A 25,944-nucleotide genomic window follows, 5' to 3' on the forward strand; every position below is an offset into this window, starting at 1 on the left:
CTCAAGCTGCTGCAAGTCTTGAAGAAGTAACATTTCATGCAAAGGGAGATAAAATAAATTACTTGCACACACATGCCTGCATATTCTTAGTTCCTAATGTATACTTTGTTGGGGCATTGTACAAAATCTGAGCGATTCCTATAAAGGGTTGCTTCAAAGTCGTCAAGCCATCTTTCCCCTTGGAAGACCTACTAGCTGCTCACAATCTGGGAGGTAGGGTGGGGCAAGCATTCTTGTCAGTGGAGAAATGAACCTTTTGCAAGTTCATGAGGGTCTCAGCATTCAGGGATCAGGAGGAGTCTGGAAGCATCTTTTCCGACTAACACATCTATGGAAAGGCATAAGATTTCATGAGTTATAGCTCACTTTGTCAGATGCATCAACTCACAATGCCTTTCCATAAAATGTGTTAGTCAGAAAAGGCGCTACCAGACTTCTTCTGATGTTTGGCTACCATAGACTCCTCCCACAAAGCATTCAAAGAAAACATTAGTTTTGCTCCCGTTTCAAATAAATCTCAGCAAAGATAGGGCAAAAAGTTCAGCTTTCAAGGCTAGCCAACACAATACAGTTTGCAGAGATCTGAAGGTGAGCTGGAGTGGAATCCTTATATGCCCTTAGATTATAAAGCTCTCCTCTTCTTCTTTGTAAAGGACAGAATGCAAAGCTGATTGGATTAGATTTCTGTTAGGGCAGGCCTCTTAGAATCCATGAGACTGTTGATTTGAGTAGGTTTTCTTCAAATATCATTAAGTATGGGGTCCACCCTGTGGATCAGTGAATATACTAATGAATAATGTGCTATAGGTGTATTTCAATTACCATTGGATATTCTTCATATTCCCTGTATTATGTATTATTTTCAACGCGTGGGAAATAACTACCTACAAAGTGTGAAATAATAAGTTCAAACAAATTCAGGTCAAAGTTTTAGCCTTTATTTTTGACATATACAGTGTTCACCCCTATTATCATGCCTATATCCTATGTCAATGTATCTCAAAATGTGGTCCAAGGACACCTGGGGGGCTCCCAAGACCCTCTCAGGGGACTGCGAAATCAAAATGATTTCCCAGCCTCTGTTGAAGAATAATACAATATTAAAATCCCATCAAACAATTGTGAGAAGCAGTAGTGGCAGCTAAGGTGTCAATTTTAAATTTTAATATGGTAAATATTGATAAATATAACCCATACAAACAAAAGCTCTTAAGGTCCTCCATAATTTTTAAAAGTGGGAAGGGGTCCTGAGAGAAAAAAGTTTAAGAAACACTGTCCTATGGTATAATGTATAAAATGTAAGTATATAAAATACAAATAGAGCTGTGCACCAGAGAGATGCCCAAAGAAGGGCAATCTTTTGAAAAAATAAAATGTTACAAAGGTTATAGTAATGTAATACTCAGTTCCTGAAAATACTACCTGTCTATTTACAGTATGGTTTCAAACCACTCTAGATCCATGATTCAGATGTTAGCGATTAAATCAAACTTAAAATTTGCCATTCAAACTGGGGTTGGTTGCTTTGAACAAGCGTCTGAAATTCTCACAAGTTTTCTCACATTGTTTTGGCTCTCTGACAATCTCGGTGCCATCAATTCTGTTTCTTCATATATAAGAGCTCTTAATCTCTATGTGAGTTTTTCCCCTCAATTTTAACAACATCTCTGTTTCCCTCACTGCACCCGAACAAATGCAATCTTCACTTAATGGAGCTCCCAAAATTCCCTTTCAGAGGCCCCAAATTGAATCAGGCCCATGGCATTGGGGAAGAGGGATTAATTGTTTTACCCCATGGGATTTATAATCCCCCCCCCCTTTATAGACAATGCTCGTGTTTGACTCTCTCAATTGATTATCATCTTACATTTAAAAAATGATTGTCAGCCTCCCCCTTCGCTATGCTTGGTGAATATTTACTATTGGTAGATAATTCCAGAAATGGTAGAAATTAGTATTTTTTCTTAACCTTCTATTCCTTTCCTCACCCACCCCAGCTATGTGTATAAGCTATGAGTATATTGTGTGCATGTTTGTATATCTGTATGTGTGTGCTTCTGCATGTGTGGAGTAAAATTCCTTTCTCAGGCTGATGCATTCTGTATATAGGCATGTGTGCAGGAGTGTGTATGTATGTATGTATTTGTGTATTCAGTGTATAAATTCCTCTCCCAGGACAATTCTTCATGCACCTGAGGAAGTAGGTGGTGATTCACAACAGATGTTGTTGCTTTTGCCTCAAAAGGCGACTGCAATATCTCCTCTGAAAGTTGTGTTAAACGGAGGTTCGCCTCACAGTAGGCACCCCTTCAGATGATGATTGTCACCTCTGCCCACCTTCACCCTTGGAACGTTGGCGACCTTCTGCCCAGTCATAATTCTTGAAATTTAGAATTTCTGAACAATGATCTGAATTGCACTCGTACATGGCTGGGAAGCCACTTCTTGGAGACATTGTTCACTCTTACACAAACACACCAAACACCAAACAAACACAGCTGCTGAATAGTATGAAGCTGCATGTCTATATAAATATAAGTACTATGTGTGTTTGTGAGAGATTTCTCACGAGAATGAGCCTCTCAATTTCCATACGTCCTTTATGCACAAATATTTGTAAATCGGAGCATGAGGAAGTAGTATGGCTATAGACGTGGCAACTGCCAGGCCTGATGACGGTCCCAAGTCTCAGTGACAAAAGGATTCTTCTTAAAGTACAAAACTGAATAAAACTGAGAGAATTTGACACAACCTGGATTGTGGTTCTCTTTTATGATCTGCTGGCCTGGAGTTTCTTCCTGCAAACTGTTTTACAAAAAGTAAATGAAAGTGGACAACTTGAATCCTGAGATACCTGTTGCCAGGGCGAGATGCACGCCAGAACCACATTTCATTTCCAAGTCCCGGCATATTTTTCAAATTGGGTTGCTGTTTGGGGGGTTCTTATTTATCCACCTAGCAGAGCCCCCGCTCTCTTGGGGGAGATGCAGATGGCGTTTAAAGCCTCACATGCTTTACCATTTCTGTTTTCAGTACAAGTATGTCCATCATCATTCTTCAAGCTTAGAACTGCTGAACAGTGATCCAAATAGCACTTGTACTTGTAAAATAAAAAATAAAAAAAGAAGTAAAAAAAATAAAAACGAAACAAAACGAAATGAAATGAAATGAAACGAAACAAAATGAAAAAAATGTATGTGCAGCAGGCCACCAATAGCCCTGCAGTACCAGAAGGGGGGGCGGGGGAGTGGAGGAGCTCGGATTAAAACAAATCTGATACCAGCTACGTATATCTATGGTGGAATCCAAGGAGTTCTTCTGTTTCATGATTGGTCTCAAATTGTTGCCCCCCCCCTTCCTGTGACCCTTTTGCGTACCTCTCCCGAAATTGTGTTGCTCTTTACAGCTGCACAGTCTCGTATGGGTGGAGTAAAAAATACACCATCCCCACAAATTCCTTCCCCCAATCCCATGGTGCAGAGCATATTCTCCACCTTCAAAGTCACTTCTTCTCATCTGAGTTTTAACACTGAGATCGGAACACACGTGCTCAGTAACCCTTGGAAGGCAGCATGCCTGGCCAAGTAGTTGGAATGGAAAAAACAGACTAGAAAGAAGGAGAAGTTGCATCAGGAGAATGGGTTGGGGAGTGTATCATGTGATAGGCAAGGGAGCCAGGAATTACAGTCCTGGGGGAAAGATCAGTATACCTCAGCCCTAATGGCACCTCCAGACAGCCAGGTTTTTTGTCCTGCTCCAGAAAGGCTCTCATTGCTGTGATCAAGAAGTTACCCCTCCAGGGTAGGTTACTATGGGGTGTCCAGACTGTGGCACTCCAGAATGGGCTAACACCCATTCCCATCCTCAGTGGTTTTTGCATCAAGGAAAAGATCAAAGGTCACCATGCCTTGCGGCAACGGACCTTCTCCTCAAATCCATTGGGAGGGATGGTGGAAAGGGGCCATGATGCCTTGCCTTTAGGATGGAGAGGGGGCATCTAAGGAGCCAGGGCAAGCCACCTCCAAGGGAAACCCTCATCCTAAACTTCCAGAAGAAATAATGCAATCTCCTCCAGAGCCATCAGCTCAGCTGCCTCAGACCTCCCTTAAACTGTGGCATGTGGGGATGCAAAAACATGGATAGGTCTGAACCAGGATCATCACAGCCCATAGGTGCTGAAGGAAAGCCAAGTGTTACTACAACTGCCTTCTCTAGAGCAAGGTGATACTGTATTTAGTATGGTTCTCTGGGTTGTTTTGCAGTCACTCCTTACTACTTGGGAGAATGAAAGAAAAAGTGGGACAAAACTATATGGGGGATGGGGGAGGGAATACTCCAAAACAGAATTGGTGGCATAGTTGAGAGTTAAGAGCAGAGGAATTATTCAGATCTCCACTCAGCCAAAAAGCCTCACTGGTTCATCTTGCACCAATTATGATCTCTGAGTCTAACTTACCTCAGGGTTTGTTTTGAAGACAAAATGAGATGGAAGAGAACTTTAGCTCTAAGGCATAAGATGAAAATCTGATAAACAAGAACATTTACAATTTTTTATTTCAATGATTAAGCACTGAGATATATTGTAGATTATAAAGGCAAATTGTCATGTTATAGAGAATATCTCCAGTAGCATCTGTCTTTTTTTTTTTTTTTTAATGAAATGCATCCCTGGATGGTTGCCAGTTGCTTTGGAGTAGGAGCAGGGAGCAGGGAAGAATATTCACATTTGTCATGCGTGGCCTTTGGCTTTAAAGAGTAAGCCTCTTCCATCACATATCCTGCAGATGCCTTGGACTACAAGTCCTGCCATCTAAAGATGGCACAACTAGCTATGCAGATCGGAGATGGTGGGTGTTGGAGCCAACCTGTTTTAGCAGGAACAGGCTAGGAAATTATTTTAGTAAATCCGACTCTGTTTAAGAGGGTTAAGAGCTGGCTCCCTCTACTGGAATCCAGAAGCATTGCTGGTTATTGCCATCTACCAGATGAGATTCAGATGGTGTCTTGGGCAATGGAAAGCTGGTCCTATTTGGAGATTAATAAAGCACATAAATCCTTACAGCAGCCAGCCAATACCAGCAAAGGCAAAAATGGGCAGTACATTATCATGCTAGGACATAGCACAAGGTTGCCACCCAAAACTGCTGAGGATGCACAACTTAAATGTGTGACTCTTATCGGGCTGGATTTAAAGCAAACTTAAATGAATACTTCTTGCAAAACAGATTTCTGTGTCATCAGAAGCCTCCCCAGGTGATTATTCCTTCTTCAATCCTTATGTGCCTGAGAATAAGCGTGCTTCTAGATGAGGATTTTACAGTGGAATCATCCTGATTCATTCACAGAATTTTACAGAGGGCACAGGCCAGATTTTGTTGTCTTCCATTTGGAACTCTTCTGTATTTATCCCTTACTTCTTCCTTTTAAACCTTAGTATGGACCTGTCCACCTGAAGTCACCTAAGTGAGCTTCAAGCCTGGATAAGGATTTAAATCTAAGACTCCAAGGTCTAGTCTGACTTCCTAACCACTACATCATAACAGCTGTCTCTCTCCCTGACAATGCTGCAAACTAAGAATCCTTTCAGAGAGACAGGTACTTGGTGGATTGCATCTTGAGCTGACTGCAGAATAAATCAGAAATAGGTTTACAGCTACCCATCACCTAAATGCTACCACACACACACACACGCACGCACGCACAATATGATGATATGCTGTCTCTCTTGCAGATCTGGATTCTTCAACAGAAGCAGTGCCGCTTCCTGGCCCACCTTGCCAGATGTTCCTTTGACTGTGTTCGGCCTCTGACAAATCATGTTCAATCCAATGAACCCACCGGTTAACAGCTACATGGAACATTGCTACCTTCGGCCTCTCCATGGGCAAGGGCAACCTAACGCTATGGTAGAAGGTCAGTGTTGCTGAAAGACCCTGACTTCAGAGAGTGACAATAACAGCCTATCCAAGAGGGGTTTCCAAATTTCTTAAGCACCCAGGGCTCTTTCCATGTCAGCAGGCCTAAGAGCCTTAGCAAGCTTGCTGTGGAAACCCTTTTGCAGAGCTTTCGTTGTGAGGACGTGTACACGTTCATTTCACGTTGGATCCTAGCCAAGTCTACGAGGCTTCCTTGTTGCTCTATGAGTTTAAAGTAGTGCTATGTGCCCCAGTGTACCAGATATATCTGAGTGGATATACACTGAAGGGGAAGAACTTATAATGTTGGATAAGAGGTCATTCAGATCTTGCTGAAGGCAATGTTATGACAGAGAAAAGAGGTTGCAAGGGTATGTTTGTGCCATAATTAGAAGTAAGTACAGAAGACCCCATCATATATCCTGTCTTTACCAGGAGAATGTTACTGCTTATGTAGGACAAAATGTCATCCTATACACAAGGAAGAGGTATCGGAAATAGAAAAAAAAAAACTTAGGGAAATAAACCTCAGAGGTAATTCCTCTATCCTCACCTCCATCCCAAAAATAGCCTAGTGAGGATTAGGGAAACTCAGTTGCCCTTACTGGAATATAAAGGAAGATGGAGCTGTGGAGTGGGGAAATGGAGAACTGGTGGTGGGAAGTAAAATGGAATGAGAAAATGGAACAGAGTTGCACTCTACATTGCAATGTTTTGTGGTGCATCTGGCTTGTTATTTATAATAGCTAAATAGGATTGCTATGTTCAGAACTAGTAGGTTGGACAAATAGTGGGAAAAGTCAATATTTTATGCCTCGTTTGTAAATTTCTAGATGTATTTATCCAATTCTTGATGGAAATAGATTATCCAAGTAGGTGGACTTCGGTTTTAACCAGCAGGGCATTTCCTGACTTCTTAGTTCCCATGTCTTAGTTCCCATGTTTCTGTCTCTCTACTTGTCCCACCCTTCTGTCTCTTTCCCTCCATATCTATGGCTTGCTTTGTTTTGCCTCCCCTTCCCAGGCATCAATGATTTACCCTATTACCACCAAACCAACTCAGTGGGGAATCACCACACCTATGGATTGGTACCTGGAGGTGAACATCCTTCTCATACTGATGGTAAGTTTTTTAGGGGACTGTGGAAAATGGGAATCTTTAGTGGACATGGGTCAGGAAATGATCAGCCAAGGATATATCCCCTTCCTCTCCCCAGTAGTAATGATTTTATCTAAGGTACCCTTTTCAATTCAGTTCATTTAATTTCCATATTGGTGTGGGAGGTGAGATTTCCCTAGCAGATAAAATGCCACATCCTTGGCCTCTACAGATTCTAGGATGCCCTCTGAAATGCCCCACTTGATGTCCTGCGTAAAGGAGGAAGTCTCTCCAGTGTAACTTCTCTGTTTGCAGAATTTTCTGCAGGCAGATTGGAGAAGAAATGTCCACCTGACTGGGAAATCTTTTGGTTAGCAAAGATTTGAATTGTTCCACATGACAAATCAGTTAGTGGTCTTTTTTTTTGTTTTCCCCCTGCTTTTTTTGCTTTATGGATTATTTTAATGGCAAAAAGCATGTAATTCTATAATTACCTAAATATGACCCTGTGAAACATAAACATTCATGTTAGCAATCTAAAATAAAGTTTTGAATCATAATAATTGTGAATAAAATCCTGAAGTCACTCAATTTCAGTTATTTAAAATATAGATAGATAGACAGACAGACAGACAGACATTTTAATATCCAAAACTTCATTGAAGAATTCTTGGAAACATCTGGGCAGATCTCATACATTTATTATGTATAATAAATTATACATTTACTTCCTTGTGAGAAATCCCACCATTAGCAGCTCAAGACCATAATAAATAATGTCCATGTAGTATATATTGTAAAACAATCATTTAAAAGTAAATAAAATTGTAGAATCGATACAAAAGATATACCTCATGAATTTTACTAAAATTAGGAACGTCAGCCTTTCATTTTAAAAACGAATGGGAAAAGAATCTTCTCTTTATTTTGAAAACCTGACATGTAGATACTGAGAAAACCCCATCTGGTAATGGCTTAATAGAAACTTTAAGCCATATGCTACTACACTGCTCCCTGTATAAGGACTCTGGAGAGACCTTCATTTATCGGATCTTGAAGAAATTTCTGGGCAGGGAGCATGATTTCTACTTACTGTTGCTTGTTTCAGACAAGGTCTCAAAAATATCCTAAGTCCCCCAGTTTTTGCTACCATCTGTACAATATGTTGCACCATCAATTAAGTTTGGATACTCATTTATTCATCACTTTTTATAATACTGTTTTTTTTATTTTACTATATATGTTCTTATTTATTTTTAGATCCTATTATACTCATTATTTTTCTGTTACATACATAGATGTATTGAGCAGTTCTACTATTAGATATTTTACTGTATCTGGCCTTATGGCTGTAACTGATTTGATTTGATTTGATTTGATTTGATTTGATTGAGAGAATCCCATAGAAAGATAATCCTTTAGGTTTTGGACCAGAGGTGAGATGTAACCCAAGGACTGAAAAGTTCTTTCTCAGAATGTGTCATGATGCTTGGAGACTGGAGTGGGGAACAGGGACCTTCTAGATGCTAAAGCTACCATCAGCCACTTCCCAGGACCAATGATGGGAGCTATAATTCTGCACATCCAAAGGGCTTTAGGTTTCCCGTCCCACCTCCGGAAACTAGACATGTGGAGAAATGCATTTCCATATTTATTCATGTTTTCCTTATTTGTTTGTCAGCTTTATATCCTGCCTTTCTTCCAGCAGCTCAAGGAAACACACATAGCCCTGCCTCTTCACATTTTTCCCATTTATTTTTTTCTTTTTGTATTATGTTTGCAATTTGGTTTTAATTAATTTTATGATTGTTTGCCACCTAGAGTCACTTGTTTGAGATCAACAGCCATATAAATTGAATAAATAAATAAATCGAATAAATAAATAAATAAAAATTTCCCTGCAAGTGCAATGTTGTAAGTAGGTTGGGCTGAGAGAGAGAGAGAGAGAGAGAAACCCAAAATTCCTCAGTGAGCTTCTATGGCTGAAGATAGGCTTGAACTACATCGACACCTTAACCACTACATCACACTAGTGTAACCTTGATCTAGGCCTTGGGATCACATCTCTCCTCCCAGATAGAATCAATTCTTCTTTCTTGGCAAAATTACATCTCTGTGATCTAGTTCATACTTAGCAGGCAGAAGATCCCAGGGCCAATTCCTCTCATTTCTAGTTAAGACTAGAAAAGAATCCTGCTTGAAACTAGGGACAACCATTGTCCTTTCATGCTCCTGGTCCTGGGATTGATGGTTTCATAGGAGTTTCCTATGTTCTTCCTGTGTTTCTCCAGGTACTCGTTTTTCTACACCCCGGGGCACAGCAAAGCTGACCAAAAAGCGGGCCCTGTCCATCTCACCACTCTCAGATGCCAGCATTGACCTGCAAACTGTCATCCGCACCTCTCCCAATTCTTTGGTGGCTTACATCAACTCCCGCTGTGCTTCATCTGGGGGTTCCTATGGGCACCTCTCTATTGGTGCTGTCAGGTAGACATGTCCTTCAGGTAGACGGCCTCCAGAGACTGCAGCGCCAATTGCTGACTTGTATAGGAAGTTGGAGCCTTCTTAGTTTAATATTGATATTACCCATGTCATGCAGAAAGATTGATGGCTTCTCAAAGGGCACCAACTAAATGCCCTACTAGAGCCACTCCGAAGCAGAATCAAGCCAAGATGGATCATTTGGCTTTTGTTGAAAACTCCATCTGAAACCCAAAGCCCTTAATATGGAGAAGGTATCCACAGAACTGGGCAGCCTGCTAGGACTGACCAAGGTCATCTTGGCAACTTACCCCTTAACTACCCAATGCTTTAGACTCAACTGAATTTGTTTGTTGATTTAAAAGATTTCTATCCCACCTTTTCAAAAAGATGGCTATGAGAGAAAAACTATTATTACTGTCCAGTAAGCAGACAGGCATGGAAAATGAGAGAGAAGGAAAGAAAGAAGAAGACAGAGTATATGTAAATTACAATCAAGGTATCATAACATTGCTTCTTAAAGAAGACTAGAGCACTAAAAAAACAAAAACAAAAAGCAAAACTGTAAATAATAAAAACCAGAAGAGCAGCAGAATTATAATCAGAGGATAACTCTGTTGAGTGTAACATAAACTAGATACAGGAATGGGAAACAAATGCACCTTGAACAAAATACTGTACTGTAGATGCAAAATAATTTCTTGTCACACTCCATCAGAAGTTTTAGCAGCCCCAAGGTTTATGCCGAGAACTAGAAATTTGCCTTGTTTTAAACTCAAAGAGTCCCAGGTAGTTGCATTTTCTTTCCACAGCACATTCACCATTTTAGTTGCATTCCTGTGAAATCAGAAGCACACAGACGCTGCCCTTGTCACACTTATAAAACTAGGCAAATGAACCCTCGTGAGGCAACTGCTTCATGCTTTCTTTTCTCATCCCTACAGCCCTTCGCTCGGGTTCCAGAAACCTCAAGGCATGTCCTTTGGCCACAACCCCCCAACGATCCCCTGTGGACCTCATGATCATGTGGCTGGTCGGCCAGGGGTGATGCACCATATGCCACCCCCCCGTGGGATGCTGAAGCACTGCCAGGTAAGAGGGTGCCCATCTAGCCCTTTGTGATCTGTCACCCTAAAATAGGCCAAGATCAGATGCCTCGCAGATAGCCACAGCATACTTGTTATGCAGAACAGTGAGACCTGCAGGGAAAATACAAAGAGAGAGAAAAACCCGCTATGCTATTAGAAATGCTTAAATTCCTAGGGGTGCCTTAGCACCCTTGGTAGGCTTAGAAAGATCTGTGGAATTAGTTTGGGAGAGGAAGATGGGTGGCTGCGGAGACTAGAGGGGCAGTGTCTGGGGCTGGGGCTCTAGTTGGAGGGGGTGCCGTCACCTGGAGCTCTCGCCGTCTCTCTCCCACAGCTGAAGTCAGAGTCCAGCCTGGGCAGCCCGCTGGATGCCCTGAGCACCAAGTGCCTGGAGGAGTGCTCGGAGGGTGACATTTCCAGCCCTGCCTCTACGGGGACACAGGTAACAGCAGGCCATAGCAATGTGCTCACGCGCCCACAGATGCACCCTCTCTCCCCACCCATAGCCTGGGGACTGGCTCCCAGCGTGGAACAGGAGGAAGAGAATAACCGGAGATTGATCTTTCTCAGAGACGGTGTTACACAAAAAGACCATGCTGACGTGATTTTCCCCCGAACGCCCCTATCTCACAGATGGCTGGATGAATCGCAGTCTAGTTATTGTAGCCGTGACGGCTTTTTGCTTGTTAATGGTGGAGAGAAGAACCACTCTGGACATGAGAAAGGCTGCATGTGCACCAAAATCGTAGAGTGCAACCTTTCCTTGTGGGGAGGTTGGGGAGATTTCTGGTTTGACCTTTTTCCTGTGAAAAAATCAAAAACTTTATAGACAGAAAAATAATGCGTGAAGGAGAGCAACAGTTCTGTATGTGCAGCTGATCCATGGGAAGTGCCAGATAGGAGAAAAATCGCACCATAAATGTCTGTATGGGCTTGAGTAGTTGGCTGGCACCTGCTCTGGCTGGGGCATCTGTAGCAGTGGTGAAGTTACACTGAGAGACAGCCAGCACGCATATTCTGCAGTGACTGTTTAATATGCTATTATTTAGGGCTGCAATTAAATCAGTAATGATATGGCGAGATATCGGTTCCTTAGGCTGACAGTAAGAGAAACCAATTTATGTCTTCACCCAGTTTATTCATTCACGGGGTGCCATTGAGAGCCATCTGAAAAACACTTCCAGTGGATTAAATGTTAGCCCTGTGCATTGATCTGGGTTCAAGGGGGAAAAGGTGGATTGGAGCACATGTGGGCCCACACATTGCACCCACTGGCACCTCCTTAAAGCAAACACATCTTTTCCTGGGATCACGTGGTGTTGCGGCACAAGCCCAAGATTTGGTTTCTTTAAGAAGTTGCTGTCAGGGGCAACAGGCAGGCCCACACCATGGAACCTTTGTTGGAGTGAGAGGTGGGGAGAACTGTCTGTCCTCTTTGGTGAACTGAAGTGAAAGAAACTCTCTAGTGAATTTTCCCAGAGTATCCTTGAATACGCACTATATCTTATTTCCATCCCAGGACCCCTTACTAAGTGTGCTTGATCCACGGGATGAATTGGAGAAGGAAGACGGGAAGGTGGAAGCTGAAGCGGTATATGAGACCAATTGCCACTGGGAAGGATGTGCCAAAGAGTTTGACACTCAGGAACAGCTGGTGCATGTGAGTTGACAGGGTGCCAAGGTGTGTTCAGGATTGGTGGGGGCCTTTATGTGGACTGGAAAAGCCCCTGTTCCAATAAGCTACTCGAAATGCATCTCAGAAAGAGTCCTGGTTCACTTTTATATACAGACAGTCCCCTACTCATGAACTTTTGAGTTGCGAACTTTCACTGATACAAGATGCTCCCGGAAGTCAGGAGAAGGCAGGAAAGGGTTAGTTTCCAGCACGCCGCAAACCCTTTCCCTCTTTCTCCCGCCTTCTGGGAGGTTGGAGTTGGAGTTCCTGGAAAGGGTTAGTTTATCAGGTGAGGCAGGAGAGGTAGTGGTGGTTCCCTGGGTGAAGGGACGAGCTGGTGCGGCACGGCACAGCACGGCACACTCTGTTGCTGTCCTGCCTCACCTGGCAATGGAGCATGCCGCGCCCCACCAGCTCATCTCACTGCACTCTCCAGTCTGCATGCTGTCACTCCTTGCATCGGCAGCAGAAGACAGGGCTCCTCTGCCCACACCACTGCCCTGCCTCCTGCCTCCTCTTTTTTTTACTTTTTTCAGTACTTTTTACTTGGTTGAACTTACGAATGAAACGGACTTACAAACAGCCTCTTGAAATGTAACCTGTTCGTAAGTAGGGGACTGTCTGTAGTTTTCTGGTGTGAAGTCAGGATAATTATTACTATCAGTAATAATAGAGATCTGTTGGCAGTCCCTGCCTTCATAAGGCTGTGACTTCTGCAACATCTATTTGCATAAAAAAGTGACACCAAAGTGGGTCTCCTGGGTCTGCAGCATAAAGCCGCACAGTAATGTGGAGACTTCACACTTACTCAGCATTCCTGATTCATGTTCTCCTAGGATGAACCGAAAGGAAAACCCACTCTCTGCTTTCTTAGGGAATTTTAAAATAGATGGCTTTAACTGGGGAATTGTAGTATGGGAAAGGTGCTAAGAATATTCACAGAATGATAGGCACAGTATGCTTAGTACACCAAGTGACGTTTCCAGTGTGAGCTTGGCCCTATTTTATGTTCCTCATCTCTGTTCAAAGCTAAGAGACAGTTTGATATCCTAAAGATCTTTCATCTGTTATGTGTGAAAGATTATCCACTTCTTTCAAGCTGCTAAGAATGTTACTTTTATTAATGCATAAGATCATACAAATTAGTCACGTTTGTGCCCTTCCTTTCCATAAGGACTTACACGTAATCATGCCATTTTTTTTCCTTCACCAGTCCTACAGAGTAGGTTAGGCTAAGAAATAATTTACTTTCCCAAAAAGCTTCATGGCTGAGCAGACCAACATTAGGAGCTAGAAGTACGCAATTTCTAATATGATTTAAAAGCCAGGCTTTTATCGTTTATATTTTTCCTTTATTAATTACCTCTTACTATAGCCCTGTGAGCACCATACCACAATGCAGCCAACAAGCTGAAAAGACCAAACAATTAAATAATACTGTAAAATGTCAAAACAAACATCCAGTACATTAATCCAGAAAGAGCTAATATATTAAAAGGGATACAAGAATGGCTGGTGTGGGTCTTCCGGGCTGTGTGGCCGTGTTCTGGAAGTTTTGTTTCCTAACGTTTCGCCAGCATCTGTGACTGGCATCTTCAGAGAGCAGGAGCACAGACAGGAGCAGTTCTCTCTGTGCCCAGGGTGATGTGACCCTTTTGTGGGTATTTATAGAGATTGAGCTCAACCACCAGGACGTGTGAGCAGCTCACACAACAAACATACTAATCACCCCCAGCAGCCACTCGTTAACAACTCAATAGAAGAAAAAACCCTGCCTAATCCCCAGGAAGATACACAGGTATTCTGACATCAAAACAGCAGCCACTCGTTAACCCAAACCCCACACACACCCCACACACCCCCTAACCCCCCCACCACACACCCCCAATCCCCCCCCTCAGATCTCTATAAACACCCACAAAAGGGTCACCTCATCCTGGGCACAGAGAGAACTGCTCCTGTCTGTGCTCCTGCACTCTGAAGATGCCGGTCACAGGTGCTGGCGAAACGTTAGGAAACAAAACTTCCAGAACACGGCCACACAGCCCGGAAGACCCACACCAGCCATCGTATGCCGGCCATGAAAGCCTTCGACAATACATTGATACAAGAATCCATAGTGGTATGTGTAACAAACACTACTGGAATGTTGCATTACATGTGTGTAAAGCAAAGGTTTTTTAAAAAAATGATTGAATTTAATCTCCCCAGTTTCAGTCCTGAGTACAACGGATGGAATCTGAAACCGCTTCTCCTGTTCTCCTGAAATCGGGTGAATTCTGACATCATTGCTGCCGCTTAATTCTGGGTTTTGTGCTTCTTTTTCTCTCTAACACTGCAGCACATTAACAACGAGCATATCCACGGAGAAAAGAAGGAGTTTGTGTGCCACTGGCACGACTGCTCACGGGAACAACGGCCCTTCAAAGCTCAGTACATGCTGGTGGTCCACATGAGGCGCCATACGGGAGAAAAGCCTCACAAGTGCACGGTAAGAAGGACAAGCACAAACCGCTGGCATCTGAACTGGCTGGGGTACCCAAAGAGAGAGGCGGGGGCTAGAGCCGTGGGCCTCTGCAGCGAGGGCAAGGGAGGGCTGGCGACCAATGGGTATCATGGCGTCGCGACACAAATGCCGCGATCTTTGTATTTGCGTCAGGCGTCAGGATGCAAGTACGTAACTGGTAGGGTTTGTGCCGTGACGTCACTGCACACATGTTGCCATTTTTGCAGCGCTGTGGTTGGCTGCAGATCTGCCGGTTAAAGCACTTCCACGTGATATTGTTTCCAGTTCCCAGACCCTCCAATTAGTTCTGCAGTCAGTTCACGATCCTCTTTATTTTCTGCCCGCCTCAGAATACTAAGAACACCCTGAGCCAAACGGTACTTCCTCCATCCTATGAAAGCAGTGTGCTAAAATCATAATTCAGTCAGTGCCACAACCCCTGAGCTACTGCCATTCCTAGAGAAACAAAAGTCCCCTGGAAAAAATAAATTGCTGACCCCAAGCCAGACCACCACTCTGTCTCTCACTCCTTTTGAAAAACGCCTAGTTGACTTGTTCAGCATCACCTGCTTGAGTGGGATTCTGCTTTCAGAATATTCTTGTGATCCTTCTTGGATGTAAGTGTGACCCTCAGCAGGTGGCAGAACCTGGCTGGTTTTATCTGGGCTCATAAGCCCTTGGATGAGAAGCCAGCCAGGGAGTCTGTAAGCTGGACTGGGAATTTAAAAAAAAAATCTAATAGTAGACCACTTCTATCTTATAGCCAAGAAAATGGCATGGGTGCATCCATGAAGTCACTTGAATTTCTGCATGGGTTAAGGGTATCTTTATAGTACCTTTATAGTACCCCAGTGTTTTCAGTGCATGCAATACGTTTGGCCATTTTGTTAAAAAAAAAAAACCAAAAAAAACCCCCCTCCGCTGTTAGGAAAAGCTGCCTTGCTATCGAGATATAATTCTTCCTGCATAAGAACTCCGCAACACTGTCGTTTTTCAGCCAGGTGCTTTTTCCATCAACTGGAACCATGATTGTAGGCTGCACTGTAAAACCCCTCTGTGTAGGACGTGTGCAGGATTATAGTCGCCTTCACTGGTGAAGTTGCCCATGAAATATATCAGATAGCTAGAATCAACTCAGAGGCAGAGTAAGAAAAGAATTTCAGTAAATGAGGAAATGTTTTAACCTGGCTAAACCACAAAGTGGGATTTGAGGAGGGTTCTCGTTCGACCACACAGCGAGCCTCTTTGCTTGCTATCATACAGTTTGAAGGCTGCAATAAGGCCTACTCACGGCTGGAGAACCTCAAGACTCACTTGCGCTCCCACACTGGTGAGAAGCCTTACGTCTGCGAGCACGAGGGCTGCAATAAGGCTTTCTCTAATGCTTCTGACCGGGCCAAGCACCAGAACCGGACACATTCCAATGAGGTATGGACAACTGCTTGAGGTAAGCCTTGGCTTTAGGGCCTGATGTTGACTTGCTCCAAAAAAGGAGGCACACCATACAGTATTGCGTGTATATTGCCTTGCCATAATGCAAAGAAGGTATTTGGTGCCCTGGAGGTACCCCAAGCTCCATCTGTATCCTAATGGCCTGTCTGTATTCTGGCAGAAACCCTATGTCTGTAAGATCCCAGGCTGCACCAAACGCTACACAGATCCCAGCTCACTGCGGAAGCATGTCAAGACAGTGCATGGGCCAGATGCTCACGTCACCAAGAAGCACCGTGGAGACACCGTACCCACCAGTCGGACTCTGGCTCTGCATGGTGACATGAAGCAAGAGAAAGATAGTGAGGTCAGGAAGGAAGAGGGCAAACTCATGGTACCTGATTCTAATTTGGTGAGCAGCATGGGGTGGAAGTGGAGAGAAGGGTGGGAGAAGAGGACATTAGACTGTAAAGGGTGTTTGGTGGGCAGGCTGAACAGATACTGAGGTTGGGTACAGACTTTCTTGAATTCAAGGAACACACCAAAGGCCAATTCCTACATCACTTAGTATGTATCTTACAGCAAAAACAAAGATGTGTGAAATGTTCTTTAATGAACAGCTGCACATATGGAAAGCAGACCTGGAGACAAGAAAGAGAAATCAAGGCACTTTGTTTTCCACATCTGAACTGTGTATGTTCAGAAATTGGTATAGTATGTGTGCGTCATCCTAAGAAGCTTTTTTATTGTGTTAAATAAAAACACAGGTTAGTCTTTAAGGCTATAAAAAGGGAAGGGGCTTGAAAGCATGACCTTGTGCCACTTCAACCGTCAGAGAAATTTGAATCAGAGTTCTTTTAATTGGGGTGTATAGTTTTGATGTATTTACATAACAACGGAGACTTGCTGCAATGTGGCAATCTCCCCAGAGTTAGTGGAAGCAGAATTCATTGTGCAAAGCATACACACACCCAAGTTGCACAGTTCACCAATTTTAGTTTTTCTGTGTGCAGAATTCAAATTACTTTGCCTTAGAATTTTTGTTTAAATCTGTGGCTAGTTTTAGTGCAAATATACAGTATATACTTGGGCGTAAGTATATCCATCTTGCATTTGTCCAAAGAGAGGAGAGAGGAAATTGGTTTTAAACTCCAGAATAAGATGAGATTGTTTGATCCAGACTAGCTTCAGGATCAAACAATAAGCAGTGCTAAAACCGGTAGCATTTTTATTTATTCAGTAGCAGCTGTCAATCAGAACTGACATTGAGCATTTAATTTTTTCTCCCTATTTTCTGTCAAAAACCTTTCCCATCCCAAAGCTGCTATTTGACACTTTTGGTTCTCCTCCCCACCCCCCCAAAAATTCTGAGCATTTATTTGGGTGAGGGTGCTGTGGCTACTTCATTAGAGATACCTGTTTTCCATAACAGAACTACAGTTCCAGAGAGGTAGGACCTGAGTGTCATTCCAGTTTCAACCTACAGTATAACTATTGAGCATGCATCTCAAGGAAGGATTACATGGCCTAAAATCATGTTGAGCACTAATGAGGAAAGCCTAGATGGAAGAGTTGATAGTTGAGGTGGAAAAGAAACTAGAAAGCTTGAAAACCTAACCCAACTTTAATTTCGGTGCCCCACTGATTGAAATTTGCCCTTGTCTCCCAAATCTTTGGCTTACTGCCCAAGACACACCTTAAGAAGGAATGTGAAGTGGTTAGCATGGAAAGCAAACTTGAGCTGTAACCATCACTTCAACAATATGATGCTTCTGTATTTCCACCTCCACCCAGAAGCCGCAGCCCAGCCCCGGGGGTCAGTCATCCTGCAGCAGCGAACGCTCCCCCTTGGGCAGTGCTAATAATAATGACAGCGGCGTGGAGATGAACGCAAATGCAGGGGGCAGCTTGGAGGATTTGTCAGTGCTGGAGGAACCATCTGAGCCCATGGGGACTTCTGGGCTGTCCGCCCTGCACAAGCTGGAGAACTTGCGCATTGATAAACTCAAGCAGCTGCGTAAGCCCCTCTCCGTGAAAGGGGTCAAACTTCCTTCCATCCCTGGGGCAGGTAAGTGGGGGAGGCTCAGAGGAATGGCTAAAGCCACATTTCCAGTCACTAGAAGGCAGTGAAATGAACAGCGTCGTTACCAACATTAAAATTTTTTAAAAAATCAATTAAAAAAAATCAGTATTCAAGATGGCAGCTGTAGGAGCCATATCAGGGTAGCTGGAATTGCTTTTCTGAAATGTTTTTAGGAGGGAAGGGAAAGCTGTCTTCCAAAAACTCTTCTTTCTTTAACAGTGCCCCAACTATCACCTCTTAATTTTGCCTCGCTCCCTCCCTTTTTTTTTTTTTTTTAGTAAAAATCACTTGGAACGAGTAAACCTTACAGGAGATTCTGAATCTATTAATTTGTGTTGATTTATTGCATCCATTCCAAACCAGAGAAGAGATGATCTGTGTGGCCCAATCCCCTAAAACACAGCTGGGAAGGTGTTCAGAGCCAAGACCAGATGTTGAGCAGGTTTTTGATAACGTGAAAGCTCCTTCTAAGGCTGCATGGGGGGGGGGACAGCTTTTTGTCCCCAAGGTCTTCAGGGGGCCACTCCTACACACACCCAGGAAACTCTTCCTCTCCCAGAAGTCTCGATGCAGTGGGGAGGAGAAAGTAGTAAAGCCTCCTCTGTGTGCTGCCCCCTTCCCACATCCCTGCCCCATCCTGACTTCTTAGCATTGCTGCTTGAGATGCCTCGTGTCTTCAAAGCCCCGGGATCGTCACGTGCACCCAGCGCACCAGTCAGACGCTCAAGCCTCAGGGTAGAGGAAACTCTATGGTCACTGAGCCGGGCAGAAGGAGAGCCGTTTCCTGGGAAGGCCCGCTTCCTGAACGGTCCGGTGAGAGGCCGAGCCAACAGTCTGGAGGCACCTTGGGGCAAGGGCTAATAGTTGGTGGAGGAGAGCCCCTTTCCCCATTTTTCAGGCCCAGTAAGCAGGCTGTCTGTAAAGCTGGTGGAGCAGCGATGTTCTGGTGGGAAAGGAAATGCAGATTATTTTATTTTGCACCAACGACACCGTCACCAGATGGCAGGGCTGGAAAACTTACCTTAAGGTTTGGGGAGGGGTTTCAGCTTTGGGGGGGCGAGGTTGAATTGTTGTTGTTGTTTAGTCGTTAAGTCGTGTCCGACTCTTCGTGACCCCATGAACCATATTGCGCCAGGCCTTCCTGTCCTTCACTGCCTCCCTGAGTTTGCTCAGTTTCATGCTCATTGCTTCAGTGATGCTATCTAACCATCTCATCCTCTGCCGTCCTCTTCTCCTTTTGCCTTCAATCTTTCCCAGCATCAGGGTCTTCTCCAAAGAGATCTCTCTTCGCATTAGGTGACCAAAATATCTGAGCTTGAGCTTCATTATCGATCCTTCCAATGAGCAATCAGGGTTGATTTCCTTTAAGATTGACTGGTTTGACCTCCTAGCAGTCCAGGGGACTCTCAAGAGTCTTCTCCAGCACCACAGTTCAAAGGCATCAATTCTTCGGCGCTCTGCCTTTTTTATGGTCCAGCTCTCACAGCCATACATTACTACTGGAAAAACCATAGCTTTGACTGTGCGGATCTTTGTCGGCAAGGTGACGTCTCTGCTTTTTAATATGCTATCTAGGCTTGCCATAGCTTTCCTCCCAAGGAGCAAGCGTCTTTTAATTTCATGGCTGCAGTCTTATTAATGTTATACTGAGTATTAATTGTATATATTTAGTAATTCTCCTTGCCACTTATTTATTTTAAAATTTTAAAAAAACACAAAATAGGTACATTGCATTCTCTGTCCTTTTAATGGACGGCTTTGTCTTCCTGCAGGTCCTGGAAGAGAGATGCCTGGGGTGTGCGGGGGCCCCTCTGCAGCTGCTTCTCACCGACGCATTATGGAGCTGTCTTCGGGTGACCTGCCTTCTCTAACTCTGGCAGGGGACCGCCGAGGTAGCACTACCAGCACCGTCAGTTCGGCCTACACCGTCAGCCGCCGCTCTTCCATGGTATCACCCTATCTGCCAGCAGGGGGTGCCCCCAATGGAATTGGCCCACCGGACATGTATGACCCCATATCCCCTGATGCCTCAAGACGCTCCAGCGAGGCCAGCCACTGCGGAGGACTTCCAGGGCTGGGTAACCTAACGCCAGCCCAGCAGTACCGCCTCAAGGCCAAATATGCGGCTGCAACAGGTGGGCCACCTCCTACTCCTCTCCCCCATATGGACAGAGCTGCTCAGTCGAATCTCGTAGGGGATTATTCTAGCTCGTGCGTGCCTCCTTTTGTGCATGAGCACAACACTAATGATTACCATGGTTACAGTGGCACTGGCCTTCTCCATCCCCACCTGAGCCACAGTGGCCGGCGAGCGAGTGACCCCACGCAGACGGTGGCGGAGGCCCATCCTGCTCCACGAGTGCAGAGGTTTAAAAGCCTCAGCAATATGAGTCCAGCAGGTGCAGGTAGAGCCGGTGGACAAGTGACAGGGAGCGCCGAGGCCAACCTTCCCCACCATCTCTTCTCTCCACGGCCACCAAGCATCAGCGAGAATGTCTTTTTGGAAACTGCCGCTATGGAGAACACCGTCCCGGCTGGCGAGCAGGAAGTGCTGGAGGTGGAACCTTACCTTACCTACCAGGAGCGGAACTATCCGTGCCAAGCAGCAGCCGTGGAGCTGCAGAGCGGTCTGGCTCATCGAGGCACGTTGAGGCTAGTGGGTGACTTGCAGATGAGTCCGGTGAGCCACGAGCAGCTAGAGGGTGGTTTTGAGCAGCCGGACTACATCCAGCCTCAGTGCCAGATGAACGTTGCTTTCCACCCAGCACGGCAGTGGGACAGCAATAGCTCAGGGATAAATCCTGCATCACTCCCTGGCATGGGGCAGTGCCATTCCACCCAGTATCCAGTCCCTGATGCTAAGCATGTGGGAACAGAGCCTGCCAATCACGGCCAACAGGGGACATTCCAGTTTGGTCAGGCACACATCAAAGCCGAGCAACAGTTCCAAGCAGCCACTGCTGCTCTTGCACCCTGCCAGAGCATGAAGCAGGTGTCATATAACCCATCTCAACCGGTCTGTGGAGATAGTGGATACCAGCCTGAAAGCCAGCAGAGCTCTTGCTATGGCACGGGGCAGCCCCCAAGCAGGAGATCCCAGACCCCAATGTTGCAAGTCAAGGAGATGATGGTACGGAGTTATGTGCAATCACAGCAAGCACTGATGTGGGGGGAGCATCCAGTCAGCAATGTTATGGGTGGCGTGGATGGCACAGAGAATGGGCACAGCCAGCAACACCAGCCTTATCCGGGTGCAAAATACCCAGGCTACCCTGCCAGGCCATCACAAGCTATGGAAAACAAAGCACTTTCAAGCCCCAACAGTCAGTGTTATAATCCAAGGATGGTCCCACATCCACCTGGTGGACCAAAGCCACTGAATCGACAAAGCAACTTGAGCTATCAAGCTAGCCCTTATGAAACCCCCAATGATGGTGGCCCCCACCACATGATGCGCTTACCCCCTCTTCATAGTCCTGAAGAAGCAAGTTTTTCCATCCCAATGCACATGCAGCTGAGCAAAGCTGGGCACAAGTTGATGAACACCCATCAAAGGCACCATCAGCCACCCAGCTGTGTGGCTGAGGATCCAGGTGGGCCTTATGCTCCTGGGCTGGATGCCCTTAAATCTGACTCTTTCTCTTATCTGCCAGAAGAGCAAGTGTCTAACAGTTTGGACACTCTGGACTTAGAAAACACCCACTTGGACTTCACAGCCATCCTTGATGATGCAGAGGCCCTGAGTCCTACCCCACCCGGTGGCCCAACCAACATGGCAGTCGGGGATATGAATTCCATGCTGAACTCATTGGCAGGGGAGAACCAGTTCCTTAATACCCTTTCCTAGTATGTTTAGACAAGGCTCTGATGATAAAGACTGCTATTTATCAGAATCAGGCAGATACAAGAGACAAGCATGCCTCTTACTGGCTGAACTCATTGGGGAGAGAGCTGATTCTAACTAGTAACATCCAGGTTCCTTGGTACAAAATAGCATCTGCCTTATATCCTCAGAGACCTGGACAAGCTGATCTGCTGATGGGATGGGCTGAAAGATAGGCAGCTATGGGAAAGGAAGTGCATTAATTCCAGTCTCTTAGTTAGAAAAGCAGAATTCAGGACTACCTAGATTTTATTTATAGTCATTCATCTCTTCCTCCCACTAATTCCTCTTTCCTAAAGGAAACCAGTATTTTTGATAAGCATCACACCCCTCCCCAAATGCTTCTTTTCAAAATCCTCAGTCTATTAATAGGAAACAAGAATGTTACCAAGCATTTCCTACACAATGTCCCAGAGTTAGTTGATAGGGTACCTCAGGTCTGTTATCATGCATATATTTATAAAAGTAAGATTTAGATACATACTGCAAAAATGTGTGGAGTTTGAGCTGGCAGGAATGTGTCACCTGTTCATACATCTTTCCTGTAAAATTCACGGGGAGGAAAGACATCTGAGCAGTATATTAGAACTGCCTCTGTCACCACATGGAGTCTTTTAAGCATGGTTGTAGAACCCTCCCAGATGTTGGAATAAAAATCCCATCCTCCTTGGCCATTGACCATGCTGGTTAGGGCTAACAAGTCCAGCAACATCTGGAGGACGAGAATTGTCCCACCCTTGGAAGCTGCTGAGTCTCAGGTAATCTCCTAATACATAATAGACACATTCAGGTCCATTCCCACATTTGAACCCCCAATCTGCAAAGCTAGCAAAAGTGAACTTCACATTTCTAAGTACCACCAATTATCTTTTGCCATAAGCTCCCACCCTGTAATTACTACCATTATAAAACCCACAACATAATAAAAGTACAATGCTGGGAAGATGCACATAATCTGTTGTCCTGCCAGAATTCTTGCCAAAGTCACTTTTGCCTACCTTACAGTTTCCCGCATGCCTCTCTTCCTCTTAGCGGGCAATCAACATTATGGCACCTGGCCACACTGCATCAAAGGTCTTCTCTGCACTGTGTTTTAGATTTAAAAACACAGATGTGTGTATATGACTAGCTCTGCTGGAATGTGGTTGAGGATGTATGGAAAATTTATGCCCATGATTCCATACAGAGAGGAGTTCCATGTGTGTATCTTCTGAGGGCTGGGATAAAGATGTTTTCGGTGTGTATCTAAAAAAGTAGATGTCCATGTGGGAAGCATATGTTTGCAAATGCATACAGATACATTCCTCAGGGAGTTGGATTTGGCTGTGGTGTCCTTTCAACATGAAAAGATTTGTCATATATTGTCATATATTGGGGAACAATGGGAAATTAGGCAAAAATAGAATCCTGAACCACAGCTCGCCACAAACAAACACATGTCCATTGCAGAGGGCTAAATAGAAAGCTGGACAAACTGGCACATAAGAGTAAAATGCCTATGGAACAAAAGAATCTTCTTTTAATTCAGTTTAATCAATTTATAAGAGAAAACAAACACCCAACACTGAGTTCACTTATTAACCCAGCCTACAGGTAAATTCCGCTCGATCCCAAATCAGCTACGACTGGTTGACACAGGCATATGCGTTACTGGATTTTACAACACTTTTCATGACTTGAAGCTGAAGTAGTACCGCTGCAATGAACTGTGTTTGAAACCGTTTATGAGCTCTTGGTCTTAAAGCTGTAATTGCCTGGTTGCACATGCAAGCCACAACTTTTATAAGTACTTGGAAATCAACTTGCGTGCCTTAGGTCCTGGGAAAGTATCCCACCTGCTGGGCTGCCAAAAGCAGCAATTTGGCCACAAGGGCAACTCTGTTGTCATACTTGATCCCTTAATTTGAAAACCATGAAAGAGAAGCTGAACAAATCAGTACAGTAAGGGAAAACAGAATTCTGTGTTAGAGTGTTTCCAGCTATCCGCTGGAGAACAATCAGTCCTATCCTTTTAAAGTCCCAACTGGCAGCTGCAGCTCATCCTGGCAGTTCCCTCCATGTGCACAGCTCGAGTCTCAAAGAAACTTTGGAGAAAGGCAACTCCTGCCATATTAATCGTGCTATGAAGAAGAAACCCTACTGCTCCTACTACAAAGATCTTTTGGTTGCATGTGGATAACCTTAAATCTGGAGCGCTTGAAAGGCTTACTCTTCAAGTATGAATCTATGTTAGGTCAGATAAGATTTACCTGGCCTGTTCTCTACTTGCAATGGCCCAGGAGCTAAAGCTACGTGAGACCAAGAACCGAACTTTGAAGCTCAGTGTGCTCTGTCAGCAAGCTTATGTTCTTGCCCTCCTGGTTTTTCCAAGTCCATATATAATCAGGCAGACTGGCAAAGAGAACACGGTGGGGCTCATTGAGGCAGACGAGAGAGGGAGAATCGTAACCTTAAAAGTATAATGGGGAATATCGTTGTCTGGGGCATGTATGCTTATCCCTCCTATCAACCCTGCTTAATTAGCCTCGGAGGTTCTAGTAATATTCCAAAAATCTGTTGAACTAAAGTGACAGAGAAGGACCCCACACAATGGAAAAAAGAGAACATAAAAACAAAGGCCAATAATGCATCTGTTTTCAAGCCATCTTCAGTTCTCTCAACTACGCTGACCGCCTCTATCCTGACATTTCTGATTTTTGTTTGTTTGTTCTTTTCCAGCAAGTGAAAAGTAGGGATCCCCCTTTAAAACATCCTCAGCAGAACACAGCAAGCTATCTTGTACCAAGGCTGAATCTTGGGCTGCCTGGCTCAGAACTATCTACGTGCTGACGGGGGCTCTTCAGGGTTTCAGAGAGGGGACCTGCGCGAGATGTCCGGGGCTGATTTCGCCAAGAAGATACGCCTCTCCCACTGAGGCAGCATCTTCTCTCATAGTTCTACATATGAACTATGGTACTTGTCCTAATGCCCCACCCCCAAGCATCTTCTTCAGAGCAAAAATATAAGTTAAATCTAAGAAACCAAAGAATATACCTTGCTTCTGTTTTAGCTTTCATTTTGTATCTTTCTGTTATACTTTAGCCTAGAAGCCAAACCAGTGCCTGTCTCTCCCGGGTGAGCCTCATCTAAGGGAAGGGACAAAGGGAAGTATTAAAGCAGGGGAACAAATTCTAGGCATATCATGACGACATGTATTTTGATAGTTTGTATATAGTATATATGTGTGCGAATATTTTTTACCTATAAATCTTTCTCTCTCTCTCTCTCTCTCGCTCTCTTTTTTAGAGAAAAAAAGCACCAATAAAAGGTTAATAAAAATATTTCCTCAGGAAAAAAAAAATGAAAGCAAAGCGAAATTGTTCATTTAATAAATACAGCAAGACGCTCAAGACACTGAGGGTCATCAACTAAGCCTTCCTTTTTGGTAAACAGCTTTTGTCCCCAAACATTTCACTTCTCTCTAAGGCCACAGAAGTGAACCACCAGTCCCAGGACCACATGCAGTTCTCGCTGTAATTTCAACGGAAGAAGACGACCCAAGAATGCAATGGGAGGAGAAGGGATCACCTATTGCTAGCACTTCTCGGGCAAATTATTGCTGAGGGAGTATGACACCAATCTTTCCTGGGCCAAGATACAGAAATGGTTTGCCATTGCTTTCTTCCAGAATGTTCTTTTGCTTTTCCAATCTAGCTTAGATTGTAAATAAGAAAATCATCATTTTCTAATGAGTTCCCATCCAAATGCTAGCCAGGTCTAACCCTGCTTAGCTTCCAAGCCTGG

General features: G+C 44.3%; 1 protein-coding gene across 1 annotated transcript; it reads left to right on the plus strand.

The window, feature by feature from the left end:
- Positions 1-5,803: 5,803 nt before the first annotated feature.
- Positions 5,804-25,880, plus strand: GLI1 (GLI family zinc finger 1). The gene is made up of 11 exons (XM_007422069.4): positions 5,804-5,913; positions 6,940-7,038; positions 9,306-9,501; positions 10,440-10,587; positions 10,918-11,025; positions 12,103-12,243; positions 14,600-14,749; positions 16,028-16,192; positions 16,377-16,607; positions 17,990-18,263; positions 20,051-25,880. Exons 1-11 carry the CDS (start codon positions 5,817-5,819, stop codon positions 22,123-22,125), a joined length of 3,684 nt encoding a protein of 1,227 aa, XP_007422131.1. The 5' UTR covers positions 5,804-5,816; the 3' UTR covers positions 22,126-25,880.
- The last annotated feature ends 64 nt before the right edge of the window (positions 25,881-25,944 follow it).

The sequence above is a fragment of the Python bivittatus genome, unplaced genomic scaffold, assembly GCF_059951505.1.
Source record: "Python bivittatus isolate LINGU-HERP-01145 unplaced genomic scaffold, Pbiv_v1 ctg000220_np1212, whole genome shotgun sequence".
Lineage (NCBI taxonomy): Eukaryota > Metazoa > Chordata > Lepidosauria > Squamata > Pythonidae > Python > Python bivittatus.